This window comes from Rhinolophus hipposideros (assembly GCF_964194185.1).
Source record: "Rhinolophus hipposideros genome assembly, chromosome: 9".
NCBI classification, from domain to species: Eukaryota; Metazoa; Chordata; class Mammalia; order Chiroptera; family Rhinolophidae; genus Rhinolophus; species Rhinolophus hipposideros.
Window position 1 is genome coordinate 16,672,917 of NC_138055.1, and position 20,727 is coordinate 16,693,643.

Sequence of the window (20,727 nt, forward strand, 5' to 3'; positions counted from 1 at the left end):
CTGAATAATGTATACGTGTGTGTGTGTGTGTGTGTGTGTGTGTGTGTGTGTGTGTGTGTGTTTATCACATTTTCTTTATCCATCCACCCATCAGTGAAGCTGTAGGTAGTTTCCATGTCTTGGCTATTATGAATAATGCTGCAGTGAACGTGGAAGTGCAGATACCTCTTCAAAATAGTGACTTCATTTTCTTTGAATAAACACCCAGGAGTGGGATTGCTGGGTCATATGGTAGTTCTATTTTTAATTTTTTGAGGAACCTCCATACTGTTTGCCATAGTGGCTGCACCAATTTACATTCCTACCAACAGTGCACAAAAACTCCCTTTTCTTTACATCCTAACTAATTACTTATCTCTTATCTTTTTGATAATAGCTATTCTAATAAGTGTGGGGTGATATTTCTTTGTGGTTGTGCTTTGCATTTCTCTGATGAGTAGTGATGTTGAGCATCTGTATGTCTTTGTTGGAAAAATGTCTATTCAGGTCCTCTGCCCATTTTTAAATCAGATTTGCTTTTTGACTATTGAGTTGTATGAGTCCTCTATATGTTTTGGATATTAACCCCTTATTGGATATATGCTTTGCAAATATTTTCTCCCATTCCACAGATTGCCTTTTCATTTTCTTGATTGTTTCTTTTGCTGTGCAGAAGTTTTTTTGTTTGATGTATTCCTGTTAGTTTATTTTTCATTTTGCTGCTTGTGCTTTTGGTGTTATATCCCCCCTGCCAAAAAAAATGTTACCTAGACCAATGTCAAGAAGCAATCCTGAGAAAGAACAAAGCTGGAGCTATCACACTTCCTTTCAAACTATATAACAAAGCTATAGTAATCAAAACAGTATGGTACTGACATAAAAACATACACATAGACCAATGGAACAGAAATGAGAGCCCAGAAATAAACATGCATACACAGTCAATTAATATTTGACAAGGGAGTCAGGAATTTTCAATGGGGATACTCTCTTCAATAAACAGTGTTGGGAAAACTGGATATTCACATGCAAAAGAGTGAAATTGGACACTACATCACTTACTAAAAAGGAATTCAAAATGGATTAAGGACTAAATGCAAGACCTGAAACTATAAACCTCCTAGAAGAAAATTTAGGGGAAATGCCCATTTAATCAATTGGGATCACCTCTGACTCAGAGGTATGCTCCCCCAACCCCCCCCAACATGGAAAGACACGTGTGTCCTCTTCACTTGGAAATGTGCAGCTTATGAATTGCCAGGGAAAGGCTGGCTGCAAGTCAACCTCAGAGGAGAAGCAATCATCATCTTCTTTATGTACTGGGACAGATTTCTCAGTTCCTTGAGCCTCTGCCAAGTTGTAAAGTTTGGCAATTACTGATGTGTAGTGAAAAGAGCACAGACCTGGGTGAGTCAAATCGTGGCCTCAACTCCTTTTGACTCCATTTCTCTGAGCCACTGTTGATTCTTGAAAGCCACTGTCTACCTTACACGTTTGTTGTGAGAGTTATAAATTGAATAAGCACACACAGGCTGGCACATAGTAGGCGCTCAATAAATGGTATTTTAAAAAGTTGCAATGGCAGCATGCATGTACTGTTTGTCTAGCAAGAAGTTAGCAAGAGGCAGTGCTGGACACACTGATCAAACACTCAGTGGCGGTTATATGTCTTCGTCATAGACATCTATCCTACTGACTTTGCCTCATTTAGGAAGTTTACAAGTAGAAATGCTGTGGATAAGATTTCTTTGAAACTTGTACACTGTTGGCACTTTGCAATCCTGTGGCCCTGAGGCTCATACTGAACTGAAGGTGTTGCTAATAATGTGTCACTCATGATGTTGGAGGGAGAGCTTACCCACAATTTAACTGCAGCTTTCTCTTCAGGGTATAACCAGGGGAAGGAGAGATGCACTCTCAAAGCTCAAGAGCCCCCATGCAAAACATGCACAGATACGCCAGTCCTCTCCCTCCAAAGCCACTTGAGATATTAAGTGTCTGCTTTCTCCTAGGGTTTTAAAGATCCTGTGTACCGAGAAAGACGGAAATATTTTGCTGACATAGCCTACAACTACCGACAGTAAGTCTGTTTTGATTGTTGGGATGGAAGAAGAAGAGCACATTCCTAGCCTACCTTCCCTTGCCCACTGTTGGAAAATACCATCATGGAGAATCCTGCCGTGTGTGTGTGTGTGTGTGTGTGTGTGTGTGTGTGTGTGTGTATGTTTAAACCCTCCCTTTAATAACATGTATTTAAAAAAATGCTGTTAGACCAAACACAATTACCCACTGCACCAGGGTCCAGCTCTCACCCAAGCTTTGTTACATAATTACGCAGTGATGTCTGGAGTAATTCTAAAAGGCGTCAGTCCTGAATAAAACCGCCTCTGGTATTCTCCATGTTAAACATGGGAGAAGCAAAAAGAGAATCATTTATATTCAAGAAGGAGGTGGCTGCTTTACTGAAATAATCAATCATATGAGGTTTCAGGTGAGCACAGCCTCAGCGTTCTACTTTTGTCTGATCTGACCCAGCTGCAAAGGGCAATTTTCGGAGGAGTTGATTTTTTCCTGTCTGGGATTCTACGCACCTCCTCTACCCTATTTTAGCTGAAGGAAAATGCAAATACCAAATACATTATTTAGGAAAAGAACTGTTTTGCTATTTCAAGTCCTCAGGAACTGCAGAGATGCTACCATTGGAACCGTAGTGTTTGGGGCCCGAGCTCCATTCCCAAGTTAAGGGCATGAGAAAAGATGAATGAGCCCAGGAAGAAACTTAACAGTTGACCAGAATGCTGAGGAAATGGTACTTTCACCATTTTGGTAGAATCTGAGGGAGATAAAGGAGAAGATAGGGCTCTGTACACAAAATACAAAGTCACCTTTCAAATGGAAGGACTTGTAAAGAAAATGAGAATGTTTCCTTTTCTGAATGACTCCTGGTAGTGGAAGGATTCAGAACTGTGCTGACCATGGTCAGATCTAGGCCCCTAGGGGACTTGGCTTGTGGCAAGCAGGAATCACAGAACATGGTGATTCTTCTCGCCTCTGTCCCCATCTTTGCCCTCGCATGGTCAGGTGGACACCACCATCCAATCGGGTAGAGACAAGAGTCCTTCTTTAGCTACTCAATAATAATAGATCCCAATTATTATCTCCTTCCTATGTCTGGGGCTTTGCTAAATGCTTTGTTTACATTATTTCATTTAATCTTAATAATATCTCTCCATTTTCCTGATGGGAAAACTAAAGCTTAAAAGAGTTAAGTACCTTGCCAAAGTCACATTCTAGTAGGTGGCATTATCTGGCTTTGAACGCAAGGTTGTGTAACTCTGAAGTCATTCTCAACCACTTTCCTGAGTATGGGTTCTCAGAATCAGGAGACCACACTTCTTCACATATTTTACTTTCTGCTGGTTTCTCTCCTTCCTTTACTCAGCCTCCTCTGGCCTCTTCCTCTGACCTCAGAAATTGTAACATCTTTCAGGACTCAACTTTGGCCCTCTTCCCTGGCTTCAGCCACCATCCATACCAACAGCCTCACTGCATTCAGGTCTCTAGCACCTCCCCAATAATTGCTCCACATGGGGATCAAACCCATGCATCATGAATCAGAGAATCCCAGTATATTGATAAGTTGATCAAATGTGTCACTGAATAGTTAGCCCAAGCTAGGCTCGGAGAGGTTTACTAGATTGCCCAAGGCCATTCAGCTCATTCAGCAGAGCCATGTTCTGAACCCATCTCTGTCCCTCTCCAAAGCCTGTTCTTTTCCTTGATCAGCATTTAGCCCTGAAATAATGCTGTATCCGTAGCAGGGGCTTACCTGATGTTTTTTTTTTTATTTTTTGTTTACAATCCCGGCTGGCCATTGCAGGACCTTCTGAGCTTGTCTTGCTTTCAATGCTTAAGCAAAAATCTGTCTTTCCCCCCTAATCCCCACCCACCTTCTGTGGAACGTAACGGTGACATTGTTTTCATGTCCTTGGATGAGCTACAATTTTGAAAGGGCAGGAGGGCCCTACTTGGGAGCATGATGACGACCCATTATTCTCAGGTAACAGTCTCATCTTGTGCCAGACACTCTGTACCCTGTTAAGAAACAGGCCTGCCGCCCAGAGAACAGTCACTGGGCTTTGAAGTCAGGCTTTCTTTGGTTTTCATTTGTTTTTACTGTTCATTCTTAGATGTTTTTCATAAGGGACCTTTCAGACTAATGAGTCTCAAACTATAGTGTGGGAACTTATTAAAATCTAGATTCAGGATCTATGGGGCAGGGCCAACATATGTAGTTTAACAAGCTTCCTGTAATTCTGCTAGGTCATAGCAGAAAATGTTAGGTGAGCAGATCTTATCCCTCGCATGCATACAAACACCTTTATAACTTCCCAAGGGCCGAAATATAAAATCCAGCAAGTGTATGGCCACTAAAAAAGGGTCTCAAACTCCTAGTGCACATATTAAATCTGCTTTAACCCAAGATATAATTGCTTTAGTTGACATAATACAAAACTTTCATTGAACTTGGATGCCTTTGTTTAGAAAGAGGATGCATTCTTCAGTTGTCTTAGCCCCACTCTCCTATTGTCTATACCTGCTACTTGACACATTTACATTACCTGCCTGCCTGGCTCCTGATGGTAAGTGAATTCCCACCTTAGGTAAACAATTGGAGAGATAGGAGAGCAGAAAGACCAAATGATTCCCCAGTGTGAGAGCAAATCCTTGGTGCAGTTGGTGAGGTGAGAGCTTGTATTGTTGCTTAACTAAATCAGTTGAATGTTTCCCACATCAAGAAGTGGAATTTTCCTCTTTCAAATAACTTACGGAGTCCCCTGGAGTCTGGGTGGTGGCTGCTCACAGACTCTGGACCCCTCTCCCTCTGCGAATGCTCCTTCACCCTCCCCTCTTTACGTGTTCTGCTGGAGACAAATATCTCATGCCTGTATTCTAGTGGGCAGCCCATCCCTCGAGTGGAATACTCGGAGGAAGAAAAGAAAACATGGGGGATTGTGTTCAAGACCCTGAAGTCCTTGTATAAAACCCACGCCTGCTATGAGCACAATCACATTTTTCCACTTCTGGAAAAGTACTGTGGCTTCCGTGAAGATAACATTCCCCAGCTGGAAGATGTTTCTCAATTTCTGCAGAGTAAGTCTACGTCAGGGTCAAAAGTGAGGTGAGAGAGGGGAAGAACAGTAAATGGAGGCCGGTGTGAGTGTGTTTGTGGTAATGCCTGCAGGTTGATTCTCGTAGGGAAAAGGGAACTTCACTGCTTTGCTCTGCCTCCCTTCTAGCGTCCACCGTTAACCCACTCTTACCCAACCCCCCCAAAGGCACCGGGCATTGTTTTTCCATTATCTGTGTCCCCAAGAAGTATTTTTTTCATACTCAAAGCCCAGGCTGTACAGTCGTGATACTCCTTGCAGATGTGCTATGTTATGAGATGTCTGTAGTGTGCGTTTGTGAAAGAAATGTGCTCTTCCTGGGGCAGTGCTAAGAGCCCTGAGCCCTAAATCTATGTACCCATCTGGTAGGAATCTTGCTGTGACCTCCTCTAGTTGGCTGAGCCTACCTCAGTACAGTCTTCTATCAAATGGAGTCTGTGTCAGCCTTTTAGCCTTCTCATAGGGAAATTGTGAAAATGAAAACGATGTTACATGTGAAAATACCCAGCATAGTGCTGTAGGCGCTCAGTGCATTTGGGCTGAATTGCACCGAGAATAATATGAATAACTCAGTGGAGGAATACATTATTGGGATGACTGGCCTCTCCACATCATTTCCAGGGCAGGTAAGTATTTTCCTGTCTGCCAGGAGGTGTCAGTTCAGCAAAACCAAAATAAAACAAGCAACTAACCCATATTAAACACCTATGATATGCCAGCTAGACTGGGGGAAAGTGAGAAGACAGACCACAGGTTTATAGAAATGAAAAACTTTCTATGCCTCTGAGCTCTGTGGAGATGATAGGGCCAGCTCTGAGGCAAGGGGCCTGGGAAATGATTAGGTTGGTGCAAAAGTAATTGTGGTTTAAAAGGTTAAAAATAATTGCAAAAACTGCAATTACTTTTGCACCAACCTACTACGTGGCAGAGAAAGAACTGGCAGCTTGAATAGATTGGGGAGGGGCTAGATGACCTTTGGGGTCCTTTCCATGTACAGAGTGTTTACTTCTCAGGTAAATAGGGGAATGAGAGCTCAAGCAGAGTGAACTTCACTCTGAAGGTCCAGGGAACATAGGTGGGACAAGGGGTCCTAAAAACATTCTTTGGCTAATTACCCATGTTGCCATGGCCAGTAATAAGGAGAAGAAAACAGTAACACTAGCAGCTAGAGGGTTCTAGAGTAGAAATTAAGAGAACAGCCTCTGTACCTGTGACCATGGATGACAATGTTAACCTCTCTGTGTCTCTGGGTCTCAGCTTCCCCATCTGTAAAATGGGGATAACAAGAGCAGCTACCTTATAGGGTTATTATGAGGATTAATTAGTATACTGGGGGTACCAAAAAATGTATACACATGATTTGTATGCATCTTTTGTTATCAGTATATATTGAGTATTAAAATTTTAATACCGTTTTTTCCTTTCTTAAAATGTGTATACATTTTTTTTGGTACCTTCTGTATATAAAGTGCTTAGAACAGTGTCTGACACATGATAGGTAGCATATAGTGTTAGTTATTATTATTAGGGCCACTGTAGGTATTATCCTCCTCCTAAGTCTAAAATAAATTGAGAGTCAGATATAGGAACCAAAGAGATGGTGAACAAAATGTCAGCTTTTTAACTGATAAACTTACAGAATGTGGTGGAGATGTGCAACCGCATCCCATTATTTCCCCCCTAGATTAGATGAACCCACTTGCCAATTCACTGGCACAGTGTATAGCCCATTGCATGGCCAAGAGCAGACCAGGGTGGACTCCTCTGTGGACACTCAAGAGAGAAAGGGAAGAAAGGGTCAAATTAAGAATATTCGTCCCTCTTCCCAAAAACTCCAATCAGAGAAGTTATTATTCCCCATGGGTGGACTGTGTGAGGTGCAGGAGAGAAGCTGGAAGTGGTTCTATTATACTTTTCCTTCCTGGGAAATGGAGTGAAACTTCCCTCTGCACTCTGGAAACCTGAGGAGTAGGGAATAAATGTTCCACTTTCACAGACAATAATGAAAGCTGAATTTATTGGAGGTTTCCCAAGTCAAGGCCCTGTGCTAAATACTTTCTATTCATTAGCTCTTTTGATTCTCAGAATAATCCTAGGAAGTATTTATCCACATTTTGCAGACGAGGAAATGGGGGCTCAGAGAAGTGAACTTACTTCCCCTGAATCTCCCAGCGAGAAAGAATTGGTGCAGAGATTTGAAGCCAAGTCTACTTGGCGTCGGCGCCCGCGCTCCTGAACAGCTGGGTGTACTGCTTTCCTACCTAAAAGTCTTCAGGCCCCTCTGGCTCTGCTGTGATGGGCTCTGAGTTTTCTTTCTCCTTCGCTTCCTAGCTTGCACTGGTTTCCGCCTCCGACCTGTGGCTGGCCTGCTTTCCTCTCGGGATTTCCTGGGTGGCCTGGCCTTCCGAGTCTTCCACTGCACGCAGTACATCAGACATGGGTCCAAACCCATGTACACACCCGAACCGTGAGTATTGTCCTCTTGCTACCAGTTGCCAGCCGCAGTGAGTGCCCCCTTTCCTTGCTCCAGGAATGCAGTTTGGGTTCATTGTGGACTGATCCATAGAACAAGTTGCCTAGATTGTTTGATTGATATGAAGAGAAGAATTCATCTCTGCAGGGGATTTTCTCTGTTCAAATAGACCATACTGATTGGAGATTTGGGCATTCTGTGAGCCAAAGAGTCAGACCGTTCCTGGCTATGGGAAGCAGAGGTCACATTCAAGTTCCAGAGGGATTGTAGGAGTCAGAACTGTGAATTTCCAAACGGGAACAGGAACAAATGGCACAGAACTATCTCAACATCTCCTAAATACATGTCTAGATGATTCTAAGCTTTCTTTGCCTAGATTGTGTTTTGGCTGGCCGTAGATAATGGCTGGCCACTATGCTGCTTGCTTTTGTCTTTATCTATCTTCTTAGTCAGCTACAGTGTTTCCCCAAAAATAAGACCTAGCCGGATAATCGGCTCTAAAGCATGTTTTGTAGCAAAAATTAATATAAGACCTGGCCTTATTTTACTATAATATAAGACTGGGTCTCTAATATAATTTAATGTAATCTAGTGTAATGTGATATGGTATGATATAATATAATATAAGTAACATAATATAATATAATATACTCATATAATACCGATTTTTATATTAATTTTTGCTCCAAAAGACGCATTAGAGCTGATTGTTTGGCTAGGTCTTATTTTCGGGGAAACAGGTAGAACTTAAGCAATTTATATAGAAAGTCAGCGGGACATCCAAAATGGTCTTTCTGTGCCCACAAAGTTCATTACTTTAAATCAGTAAAGATCTGTTCCTAATGGTCTGGCACATAAAGTATTAAATGTATGTTTTCTTCCCTGACTGACTGCTGCCCACTCCAGAATAAGGGAGGAATGGCACTATTTAAAATATATATATATAAATATAAATATATATATATATATATTAATTTCCCATGGGGAATAACTGAGCACATTGTATCTGCCCAGGGTGAAAACTTGGGATGGGAAGTATTCATGGCCCACAGCTCACTCAGGTGTTTGGGAGGATGCCCATAGGAATATTGGCCCTTCTGTTCTACACCCACTAGACATACACCTAAGACCCCCCAGCTGATGTCTCCTGCCCTGTCCTTTACTTTTCTTTCCTCTTCTTCCCATTCTCTTATACCTTGTATCATCAGATCCCAAGTTTTACACATGTCACTTATTCTTAGGAGTGAGGTCATAAACCTGAATAAGTCACTTCATTTCTTCCCGACCATTCTTTTGTAGAAAGACTGAGTTTGGCTTGTCTTGTAACCCTCCTCCTCTCCAAGCTCTGTTTTTTCTGTCTTTCAGCGACATCTGCCATGAGCTGTTGGGACACGTGCCCTTGTTTTCAGATCCCAGCTTTGCCCAGTTTTCCCAGGTAAGGAATGGATCTCTTTAGCCTTAGAGCTACAGAGTTGAGACTTGGATTGCCTAAATGAATTGAGCCTAACGAGGGGCACTCATGTCCACTGCAAGGCACCGTTCTGTGCTCCCACTTGAGATGGGTGTGTGGTCTCACGTAGAGGGCTAAATACACATTCCAGGGACCACAGCATGGGATTGGTGAATCAATCATCATTTGAATTACACTGTTGAATTTGCTAAGGTGACTTGACCCACCACTGTAGTTTAAGAACCTTTTCATCATGAAAGCCTCCCTGATCCCCCTGTAGAAGTAACCTTACGTCTGTCAAGTTCTCCTAACACCTTTAGGGCCTTTGCCACTTTCTACCTTGTCAAGCAGTCATTTTTGTATATGCTGTCATTAAGCAAGATTATATTTGCCAAGAATTCAATGCCAACAGCCCAACTCATAGTTGGCAAACTATAAAGAGCCAAACATCTTACCACCATCATCGAAGCAGCAGGCTAGACCTTGATTCATCGATCACACTGGTGAGCAGGCAAAAAAAAAAAAAATCCTTTCTGGATCAGTGAAAGAATTCTACTTATGTTCTCTGGGCACTGAGAGGCAGCCTAGAACCATGGTTGGGTAGGTGGGATCACAGGATTGTTGAAGATGCACATGAAAACGCACATCACCACACCACCAACCAGCTGTGTGACCTGGGGCACATTGCCAGGCCATCACCCTGTGCCTCAGACTCCACAAAAGTGCATCAATAAAAAGCCCTCCCTGCCATTCTTCTTCCCCAGAAAGAAAAATGAGGACCACATGGAATGACCCATGAGCAAATGCTGGACCAAATATGAATTTCAGAGTAATGGAATTGTGTGAACTTTATAAGCATTTTCCCTCAGTTGGGAGACATAAATATTTCCACTGTTGAATGAAGAGGCTACCACTTAATAACTGAAACAAACAGACAAAAAGCTGAATTAACTGTTTGCTGAGTAAGAGAGAACTGTACTTGTAAGACATAGCCACTCCCAACAAACAAAATTGTTGCTTTTATGGAGGGTGTGGGGGATTGTGGAATTCAGAGATTGTTGGACTTTCAGAAGTGGGATGGTTGAACTCTGACTGTGGAAGTATCACCACAGGACTGAGGCTATTGCTGGCCATCTGGCTTTCAGAAATGTGGTTCCTGCTGCCAAGATGTCATTGATTACATGGGAAGATTTAAAACTGGGATTTGTTACTGAGCCCAAAGAAAAATCAGTTTTCTCCTTGGAGAATAGGAACTTCTTGTTCTCACCACCAGAAGCTATTCTACCCAGTCAAAGGCTAAGTCACAATCCTCCTTAGGCCATTCCCATTTTGGGGAGTCCCACAGAGGAGTGGACAAGTACCTGAGTCAAGAGACGGAAGCTGTGGGCCATCAAGTGTCACGTGGTTCCAACTTTGACCTGGACAGTCCTAAGGCAGGGAACCATTTTGAAGGTCCCCTGAGCACCTTCCTTTTGGATGTACAGTCAGTATTTGCTTTGCACTAGAGTACAGATGGGGTCGGGAGGGAGCACGGAAATCTCAGGACCTCTTGTTCTAGGCAAGCTCTGGGCTAACAAAGAATGGTGACTACTAGAACAGGGTACTATTGTGATCTTGGATGTATCAGTGGCTTCTGATAGACTTAGAATGTGGCATGTCTGTAGCAGAGATGGGAAGGGGCAGGAGCGTAGAGCCGGGAGAAGGCAGTATCTGAATCACTCTAACTCAGACAGCATTTTCTCAGCATGTAATCTAGGCCAGGCTCTGGGTTTGGCCCAGGCAGGAATACAGGGATGAAGATGATGTGGCCTCTTGCTTCGAAGTGGGTCCAATTCTTAAGTCCTTCTTTGTGTTTACACAAATTCCTTGGTCACCTCACCCAATTTCATGGCTTTAAATACCGTCTCTACCCTGACGCTGAACACATCCCTGTCTACACCACTGACTTTAATCTCAAAACTCAGATTGACATATCTAACCACCTACTCAATACCCCCATTTGAGTGTCGAGTACAGATCTCTATTCATCCTGTCCAAAACTGAATTCCTGATCTTTCTGCTCAAACCTTCTCCACTCACAGCCCTCTATATATTATTCATGGCAATTCCATCCTTCCAGTTGCTCAAAGTAAAAGCACCTGAGAGAAATCACTTCTTTTTCTCTCACATACATACAACCAACCTTCCAGAAAATTCTGTGTGTTTTATCTTCAAAATACATGTAGAATCTGGCCATTGCCCATCACATCCACTGCTACCAAACTGATCTCAGGCACCATCATTTTTCACCTGGTGACTTCAGTAGCCTTCCAACTGGTCTCCCTGCCTCTACCCTTGACCCCTCTACAACCTACTCTCACACAGCAGCCAGAGTGAATCTTTGATGATAAACCAGATCTTGCCATTTCTCTTCTCAGAGTCCTGCAATGGCTCCCCATCTCAGTGAAAGGAAAACCCTAAGTCCTAAATAGCCAGAAAGGTCCTACATGATTGAGCATATCACCTGTCACTCCCCCCACTCTCTTACTCTGCTCTAACCACACTCCTCCCTCTCTGTTATCGAACAAACTAATATTTCTTCTCCTCAGAGAGCTTTTCATTGGCTGTACACTCGACCTACGTAAGGCTCTTCTCTCAGATGTCAGCACAGCCAACAACCTCACTTCCATCAAGTCTTTGCCCAAATATCACCTTCTCAAGGATGCTGACCCTGGAGCCCTCTTTAAACTCACACATTTCTCACCCCACCCTGCTCTTCTAGCACACCCCATCCCTTTTGCCCCTTTATCCTTTTGTTTCTTCTTTCCAAAGAACTTATCACCTTCTAACATACTGTGTACAGCCTTATTATTTATTGTCTATCTCCACCGACTCAAATGTAAACACCATGAAGTCAAGGACCTTTGTCAGTTTTGTATACCTCCAGCCACATACAAGGCACTCGGTAGATATTTTTGCAATGAATGAATGGATATAGCAGGGAAGACAAAAGTATATATTTGTACATATACACTGCCCGATACAAAGCAGGCTGCCGGAATTGCTGTAACAGAGACAAAGAGACCACCAGACATTCTGCAGTTGGAGCTGTGATGAGAAGCGGTCCATGACATTTCCGACTCTCCAACTTTATATACCTGGATAGATGTCAAGCACATCTCTGCAGTTCTCCTGTGGTGTCTTCAGGGTACGTGAAGACCCATCTAATGCTCCAGGGAAGTTCCACTTCTGCTGCGGGAGAATAATTCCTGAGCTGGAATCAAGAGATGAAGCTTTAGACACAAAGTACTTACTGTGTGACCTGGAGCAGATCATCTCCCTTTTCTGTGCCGCACGCAGCTTTCTCATTTGTGAAGTGAATACAAAGGACAAACTCTTAGGGAACGGTTTCCCCCTAGAGATCTGTGATTCTATGATGTGTGGTAGGGGAGACTTTACAGAACAATCAGGGTCTCTCTGGGCCCTTCTGAAGGCATCTGGCCAACTCTCACCTCCCTGTGGCCAAGTACGAGATAGAGGCTGAGGGTAAGGGTTGAAGATAGGCAGACCCCAGGCCTGCCAGTGACTGTTTCTCCACAATTACAGGAAATTGGCCTCGCCTCTCTGGGTGCACCTGATGAGTACGTTGAGAAACTTGCCACGGTAAGTTCCCTCTCTTCTTGGTGGACAGTGGGAGTGATATAGGCTGTTGCCCTCAGGTCTTTGAAACTTTGATGCTGAAAGCTAGGCCATTTGGGAAGAAAATCAGAATGTGCTGGGTCATCTTTGCATAAGTGAAATTTCACGTTTGGATTTCTCCTTAATGGGTTGATTTTGAAATCAATGGCAGGCCGATGTTTACATGGAATTTTAAACAGAGTGTCTTGAAAGCATCAACAGGCTGTAAGGATAGCCCTTGGGAACTCCTGGGCATAAAGTGTGTGGGGCGGGAGTAGTCTCGATTCATGGCTTTGAAGAAGGAATATATACTCTCAGCCTTTGCAGCACAGCCAGCACTGGGGACTTTCCTTTTTCACACGTAAGGTAGCAATTGGGGTGGGCTTTTCCCCTTTTACCAAACACTTCCCTCTCCCCACTGAAGGTGATGGCTCTCATCCACTGAAGCCTGGAATCAGCACCTCTGCACAGGAGGGCGTTTCCTTCCTACAGACTCCTTTCCAACTTGAGTGGTTCCTCCCCAGCCTCTCAGCCACATTTCTGACAATGTACTTAGCCTGGAAGATGAAAAATAAAACGTTACATGGAATTAGGGATCGCAAATGCATGCAAATCTATCATTAAAATGTATCAGTTTAGAAGTGTATGAATTCAACCTATCAGAAGGGCAAAAACTCCCAGCAGGTTCTTTTTCACTGACCAGCTTTCTCTGAGACCGTGAGCGAGTGGCTTTTGCTGCCTTATCTTTAAGAAGGGATACACTAGTTTCTATCCTACCCATCGCAGTGTATCATAAGGATCTAAAGAGTTAAAATTGGTGTGAATGTGAATTTTGAAATGCCGGATGCTGTAGAGATGCAATGAGCAATTTTCAGAGAAGCTGCAGAGCTTGAGAGAATCCCTCACTCATAAGAAGAAAATAAACTCAGAACTCGGAGTATCACGTTACCTGCTGTAACATGATAAAAGTACTCATCACCAACCTAATTTATTTTTTTAAAAAGTATCTTATTGATATACTGGGCTGGGAACAGTCCTGGGTTCTTGACCTGCTCTTGATTTGCTGTATAACTGTATGCATGTTGCTTGCCTTCTCTGGGCTGAAGACTCTCATCTGTAGATGATGGCACAGAGAAGAAAGCATAGGGGAATGGAGGAATTCCTGTCACAGAGAGAGGAACTTGTTGGAGGTGTCCTTTTGGGGCTTCCTCAATACCTTCCCTCTCGTCCCCCACTGCTTCCTATCACATCCTGCATTCAGCCGACTCTTGATTCAATAGGTGATAGGTTAGGGAGAAGCACAGGACACAGAGAAGTGACCCCAGGTCACAATGATTCAGAGAACAGAACTGCACATACTCCCAGCTGGGCAGTCCTACCCTTGGCCCTAGAGCATCTGCTGCTTTCCCCTTCCTTGGGGCGTGCTCTCAATTTGACTCTTTATTCCAGATTTACTGGTTTACTGTAGAGTTTGGGCTCTGCAAACAAGGAGACTCCATAAAGGCCTATGGTGCTGGGCTCCTGTCATCCTTTGGTGAATTACAGGTACGACCCTAACAGGAACCAAGGATGGATTTTAAAGTGGTGGGTACAACCAACCATCCTATCTCTCTTGGCGCTGTGGAAACCCCATGTACATCCATTTGAAATTCAACCCAGGGGCTTAACTTCAAGTAATTGGTTTCTCAGCAGCTATGATTTGATCATGACTATGGATGTTAGAGGTAAAAATTGGGGGGCGGGGATGATGGCTAGTCAGCTCAGTTGGTTAGAGCGTGGTGCTAATAACACCAAGGTTGCTGGTTTGATCCCCGCATGGGCCACTGTGAGCTGTGCCCTCCTTAAAAAAAAAAAGGGGGGAAGTAGAAATTGAACTGCAAGTACACAGGTCTCCAGGACACAGGAGCCTCCTGATTCCAAGGCTGAACTGTGCATACGGATGTTTGCAAACACACGTCAGAAAATGTTTGCAAACACACGTCAGATCAACATTGTCTGTTGATCACCTTACATGAAAATGGTTGGAGTGAATTACTTCTCTCTATCTTACTGGAGGTGTTAGATGGGCTATGAAGGGTAGTATCTAGTATATGCAAAAGAATTGGGCTATGGTGTGAGAGGAATCAGGGTGGGATGGGAGAAAATGCACAAATGACCCACAGGTGCAGCAGGGACCACCGGCCCTGGTTTAACCTCGAACTTTCTGCTTGGGGCCTGCAGTACTGCTTGTCTGGTAAGCCGAAGCTCCTGCCCCTGGAGCTGGAGAAGACAGCCACCCAGGAGTATACAATCACAGAGTTCCAGCCCCTGTACTACGTGGCCGAGAGTTTTAATGATGCCAAGGAGAAAGTGAGGTGAGGTGGTGACTAAGGGGGGTCAGCAGCTCTTGGGACCTCCTGACTCGACCTGGTGCCCCTGATGTGTGGGTGGCTGGCCAGGAGGTGGACTCCAGTATCCACAGCAACAGAGTGCAGCAGATGGGGCCTCCCCACCCTTGCCCTTTCCACCCTCTGTTGGGAGGGGCCCCTGAGCGGGATTCTGTTGCACAGCTTTTTGTCTGGACGTGCCCCACCCTGCAGAGCACTCTGCCACCTGATCCTTGCTCTGTGCAGCCCCCATGTCCGCCCACTAAATGCTCCTGGGCACGGGTGGCCACAGAGGTCCCTCCACCAAATCAGTCCTCGAAATCTTCTAACCCCTGGGGAAATCTCTTGTTCACTATATGACACCCGCATAACTCGCTCTCCAACCTCCTTCAAATCCTCATCCACATTTCACCTTTGTGTGTCTTTCTTGAACCAACGTATTTGAAATCAGTACTCAGCCATAACTGCCCTTGCTACAACCTTCTGAGGTGGTCATGCTCTTGTTCCAGTATTATGGAAGTATAAGCCCCTTGCCCATGGCCACGAGGGCTGTCATCGGCAGAGGCCGGAGAGGAGCCCAGACAGTTTGGCTCTGGAACTTGGGTCACAGAGTTCCAGCCCCTGTATTGCTGTATGCTCCCCTGTATGCTCCACCACTCTTGCCAAATTTGGAGAGCCCTACTAACCTCCCTTATAACTGTCTCCACAGTTATGGCAGCTTCTCCTGACACCAGAAGCCAACTTAGAAATAGCATTTGCGATGCCTTTGCCTTTTATAGGACATTTTGGAATAGCTTCTTAATTATATTGCTTGATGTGCCTCCTAAGGCCCTCACGGTGCATTCCTCCCAGACACAGCAGTAATGCATCGGGAAGGCAGGGAGGTGAAGAGCACAGGCCAGGGTAAGACTACCTGGGTCCCTTCCCAGCTTCACCATGTATTGCCTGTATGGCCTTGGTAGTCACGTAGCCTTCCCAAGCCACAGTTTCCTCATCTGTAAAATGGAGATAATAACAGCACCTTCCTCCTAAGGTTTTTAGGAAGATTAAAATAGGAATGATCATTGTGAAGACTACGGAGCGGAAGAACTTAACATAGTTTTTGGTACACAGGAAGCACTCGATCCATGCTAAATTTCATTAATAATAATGTGTTTTCTCCAACTCTTGAGAGTTGTGTTTCCCCCCCTGCACTGATTGTCAAGAGCTTATTTTTTTCTATAACATTCTTCAGCTGGATTTTACTTACTCTTTTTATTTTAATGGATGATGAGAATTTTGACCTTAAGGTATATGTGCTTTTGTTGTAAGCTACCTCTTTCTTCCTGGAGGTAGGTGACCAAATAAATGAATGCATACATTTGTTTGTATATTCACATATACACACATACAGAGCACAAAGAGTCCCCCAGAGGACCTCACTAAAACACCATTTCACTTCTCAGCCTGGCTTCTAAACCTCCTGTTCTAGCGAGGTTTCAGGGCTACTAATATCCAAGTGAAATGCCACCAAGAAATCCTTTAGGATGATTTTTCCCAAAATGGTGCTCTTCACTTAGATCTGTGGTTTTGGTTTCAGGAACTTTGCTGCTACTATCCCGCGGCCTTTCTCAGTTCGTTATGACCCATACACCCAAAGGATTGAGGTTTTGGACAATACCCAGCAGCTTAAGATTTTGGCTGACTCCATCAACAGTAAGTAACTTACCCCCTTTGAGACCATCCTCTTTTCCAGAAATAGAGGCTTGTGTTTTCTTACCTTCACTATAGGAACAGTAAGAAATATATTAAATATTCAACTAAGAGAAAAAGCACCTCCAGGTAAGCCGCTGGCTTATTAGGGAGAAAAACTTGACAAAACGTTCAGCATTGCTTTGAGCATTTTTTTCTTTTTTGGCCTTCCTAGATACCATCCCACTTCCTACCAGCATACCATCTTTCCAGCCTTGCTCATCACTGCCACGTTCTTCTTCCTCCTTTGTGTCTCCACCCGCTTTCCTCTAAGTGTCCATTGGATATTGTTTTGCCTGGAATCTCAGCCCCTAAGAGAAAAGTTCTGTCTGCTTTATCAGCCACCTGGTAGCTCATCAGTTGGCCTTCCACGCTTCGTGGGCAATGAGGATATTGTAACAGTTGTTCTTTAAAAAATCAGTGTTATTGTGTTCGTTGCCCAGTTCTCTCTCTAGCCCTTCAAACTCCCCTCTAGCAGCACTGACCACTGTGAGTTCCCACGCTCTTCCTTGGCTCCTGGCCTCTGCCCCTACAGTTCTTACTTAAGATAGTCTTCTTACCATTCCCATTTCAAGGTCCCCAACTCCAGTTTATTCTCTCAGCTCTTCACAGATCTCTCTTCTTGTAGGAAGGAACACTGGTTTGGGTGCCCATCCTACCCCTTGGAATTCCCATAGATCCCTCTTTCAGAGTGCTTATCACTATATTTTTTGTAATTGTCTACTTGTCTATTTCCCCAGCTAAACCTGAGCAGAAGGTCATGTCATGTTCACTGTAAATCCCCAGCTCTTAGCCCTATTCCTAAAAATTATATTAGGTACTTAGCAGCTTAATTTGCTCTAGGACACACTTACTTGTCTTTCTGGTGGTCCAGGGTATCTGTAGAACTTTCCTTAACACCGTATTTCAAATGAATCAAATTATTTTCTATTAGCTTTCTGCACCGCTGCACAATTGCCTCCATTCACATTGATTGGGAATACAAGGGTTTGAATGATCTTAGCCTTGGTGTCTAATAACACATCTTTACTCTTAGTGGTCATTCCTAATTCTTCCATTGCTGCCCTTCCAAGTCTCAGCCTTCTCTTGATTTCCTGGCTGCAGTCTCAATTTGAATTGATGACTGAACCAAGTCATATGCATGAGTCTACAAAGCTGAGCAGGGCTGTTGAGGACGGGGCACTGTGGACATCACTCATTCATAAGGTAGCCAGAAGTCTGAGCTAACTCAATGGCCTGTAACACACACTTAAGAACTATTGAGTAAATGGACAAAAATACCAAAGGCTGGAGATGGCAGGGAGGAATTCTAGGTCACAAGGGGGTTCCTTTGTAATGTTAACAAAGCCTAAAAGGGCAGGTAGGCTTCAAGTATCCCTCTAATACCCCTCTGACATTGCCTGAGGCCACTTCTAATACATAGAGCTGGCCCTGGCCATTATAATCACTCCCTATTAGTTATGGCCACTAGTGATCAGCCATTTGAAAAAGCCCAAAGCTGATTCACCCCAACAGACTCTATATTGGACACTCAGCTGCAACAGATCTATTCACCAAAGAGGCCAGCTAAGTGCTCCAGAGGTAGGGATGAATTAGGAGGGGTCAGGCCATAGCTGTTTTCTCTCTTTGTCTTATTTCCCCTGAAAAGGCAAAAATAACTCCATAGGCTGTTGTTTATAAGGGAATCTTGAAAATCCCAGAGTAACGAATTTAAGAATTGAAGGGTTCTTGGAGTTATGTGACCTTAAGCAAAAGCCCCACTTCTCTGTACTTGTATGTCTTCAGGATCTAGGAGGGAGTGAGACTTGTCTGTCTCCGAGGTCCCTTCTACTTCTATGAAGAGACTGTGTCCCTGTGGCCCCTTGGCATGTGAGAACATGGCATGAATGAAAGAGGCTCCATCATATCCAGTCCAGTGGTCTAGCAATCTAGGCTGAGGTATCTGCTTAGACTGTGCATTCTCAAACCTAGTGTGCGTCGGAATCACTTGGAAAGCTAGCTAAAAATGAATAGTCCCTGTCTAATCACTATGTTGTTTTTGTACACCTAAAACTAATAAAAAATTAATAGTCCTGAGTCATAGCCCCAGACTAAATTCATTAAATTTGTGGTAAGACTTGGGAATTTGTATATGTAAGATGATCCCAGGTGATTCTGACACAGGAAATTTGTATGAACCAACGTTTAGGCCGAGTGGCTTAGTTCCTTTGCAAGCATCTATGGATGGTCACGTAAAAGAGAAACAGAACAGCTAGTGATTTCCCTGAGAAAACTATTAACTCCTTCCCCGAGAAATAGCCTATGGAAAGAGGAAGCTAATTAATTAATAGCTTTACCACGTCCTAAAACTTGGAATCACCTATGCTATAACTGCCCTAATTCTATTACTATAGCTAAGCTGTAAGCTCCTTGAAGGTTGGGGTCTAGAGATAGCATATCTGCATTCTACTGATCCCTACTGCTTTATACACTGTGGACACTTGAAAGGTGCTTGTTAATGATATGAGTGGCTCATCTGTTTTCCTTGTAGGTGAAGTTGGAATCCTTTGCAGTGCTCTTCAGAAAATAAAGTGAAGCCATGGACAGAATCGGGCCTGTCAACTGAGAATCTGTTGATGGAAATCCAACAACTTCTTTTATTTTATCTGAAAAAGTCTGGAGATGAAACCTTAATTTGAAATGACTGTCTTAAATCATTTTTTGAACAAGATGGAGGATCGACAAATAAATCTAATCTAAAACGATGGCATATTCATGCATACCTACAAGCATATTGGTGGATCTTTGGGGGTCATCTTTGATTTAGAGATAGTAATCATCTACTCTCAATTGAGTTAAAATTAATAATCTGTGGCATTTCATCAAAGTTAATTAAAATTTGTGACCTGCTTCGTTCAAGCTTCGTACATGCTTTTGTTATTTGCCACAGAGCATTCCTAAAGGAGTATATATCACTAAATGTAAAACACATGCCTATGATCAGAATTGAATTTTTGGATTGAACATAAATCTTAGCTTTCAAAAGTGATCTTCTATCTCAGTGAACTATGATTCTAACTACTGTCTTGCTATGTTGCCTGTGCAGATTTTCTGTAATTAAAATAATTATAAACATTAAAGTTCATAGCATAATATCAGAACATTTGTCTATGTTTTATAATCATAAATACTGCTGTGGAAGATAATAGAACTCCCTACCTGACTCCCACAACTTGCAGTATCCTTTTCCAGTTAACTGTCAAGTTTGTTTTGGGAGACATTTTGAAGATACTTAAGATACAACTGTCAGGCAGGGTTTCTGCTCCCGCTCCCCACACAAGAACGCAGGATATGGTGAGGCCGAAAACGAAGGCCGAAAACGAACACTAGCGGAGCCATAGATAGGGGAGTCATACCACTATATTCTCACTGGCGGCTGGGTAGGAGACATAGGAAGCAGGAGCCACGCGATCCGCAATCTGCCATTGCTTCTCTGCCAACCGACCCCACTTGCTAACTGCAATCCGCACTTGCTAGCTCAGCCACGGCAGGTATATCAGTGGCCAATGGCTAACTGGTTACAGCTGATGGCCATCTACTACCCAAGCCAGCACCTTTCTACATGAGTCCGACAGTCTGGAAACTGCTCTCTGGGGCTCTGTCCCCACTCTCCACCCCCCAGGGTCTCGCCTCACAATCTATGCAACAAACGTCTTCCACGAGGGGCCCTGTGTCAGGAACCCAGCTCACGAAATTAGTTTCAGTCCATTTCAAGTAATGTCCCAGGAGGTGTCCCTCAATGTCCACGTACTTTCTGGGCACAACCAGAGTTTCTCAGGGCACCACCAGTCCTACTGGGCATAGCCAGGGTTTTTACAAATAAGACTGCAGTCTGCGCCGGTATCAACTAGAGCCAAAACC

At 43.7% G+C, this 20,727-nt stretch overlaps 1 protein-coding gene across 1 annotated transcript in view; it reads left to right on the forward strand.

Moving 5' to 3' along the window:
* Window positions 1–19,965, forward strand: part of LOC308501824 (phenylalanine-4-hydroxylase-like) — a gene marked incomplete at its 5' end in the record, with an annotated part of 49,300 nt that extends 29,335 nt beyond the window's left edge. The window contains 9 exons of the mRNA XM_081058915.1: window positions 1,992–2,059; window positions 4,937–5,133; window positions 7,482–7,617; window positions 8,989–9,058; window positions 12,659–12,715; window positions 14,180–14,275; window positions 14,951–15,084; window positions 16,676–16,791; window positions 19,358–19,965. Coding sequence (XP_080915041.1) covers window positions 1,992–2,059; window positions 4,937–5,133; window positions 7,482–7,617; window positions 8,989–9,058; window positions 12,659–12,715; window positions 14,180–14,275; window positions 14,951–15,084; window positions 16,676–16,791; window positions 19,358–19,401 — 918 coding nt within the window. The 3' untranslated portion in view covers window positions 19,402–19,965. The remainder of the gene's footprint in view (window positions 1–1,991; window positions 2,060–4,936; window positions 5,134–7,481; window positions 7,618–8,988; window positions 9,059–12,658; window positions 12,716–14,179; window positions 14,276–14,950; window positions 15,085–16,675; window positions 16,792–19,357) is intronic.
* Window positions 19,966–20,727: the final 762 nt, after the last annotated feature.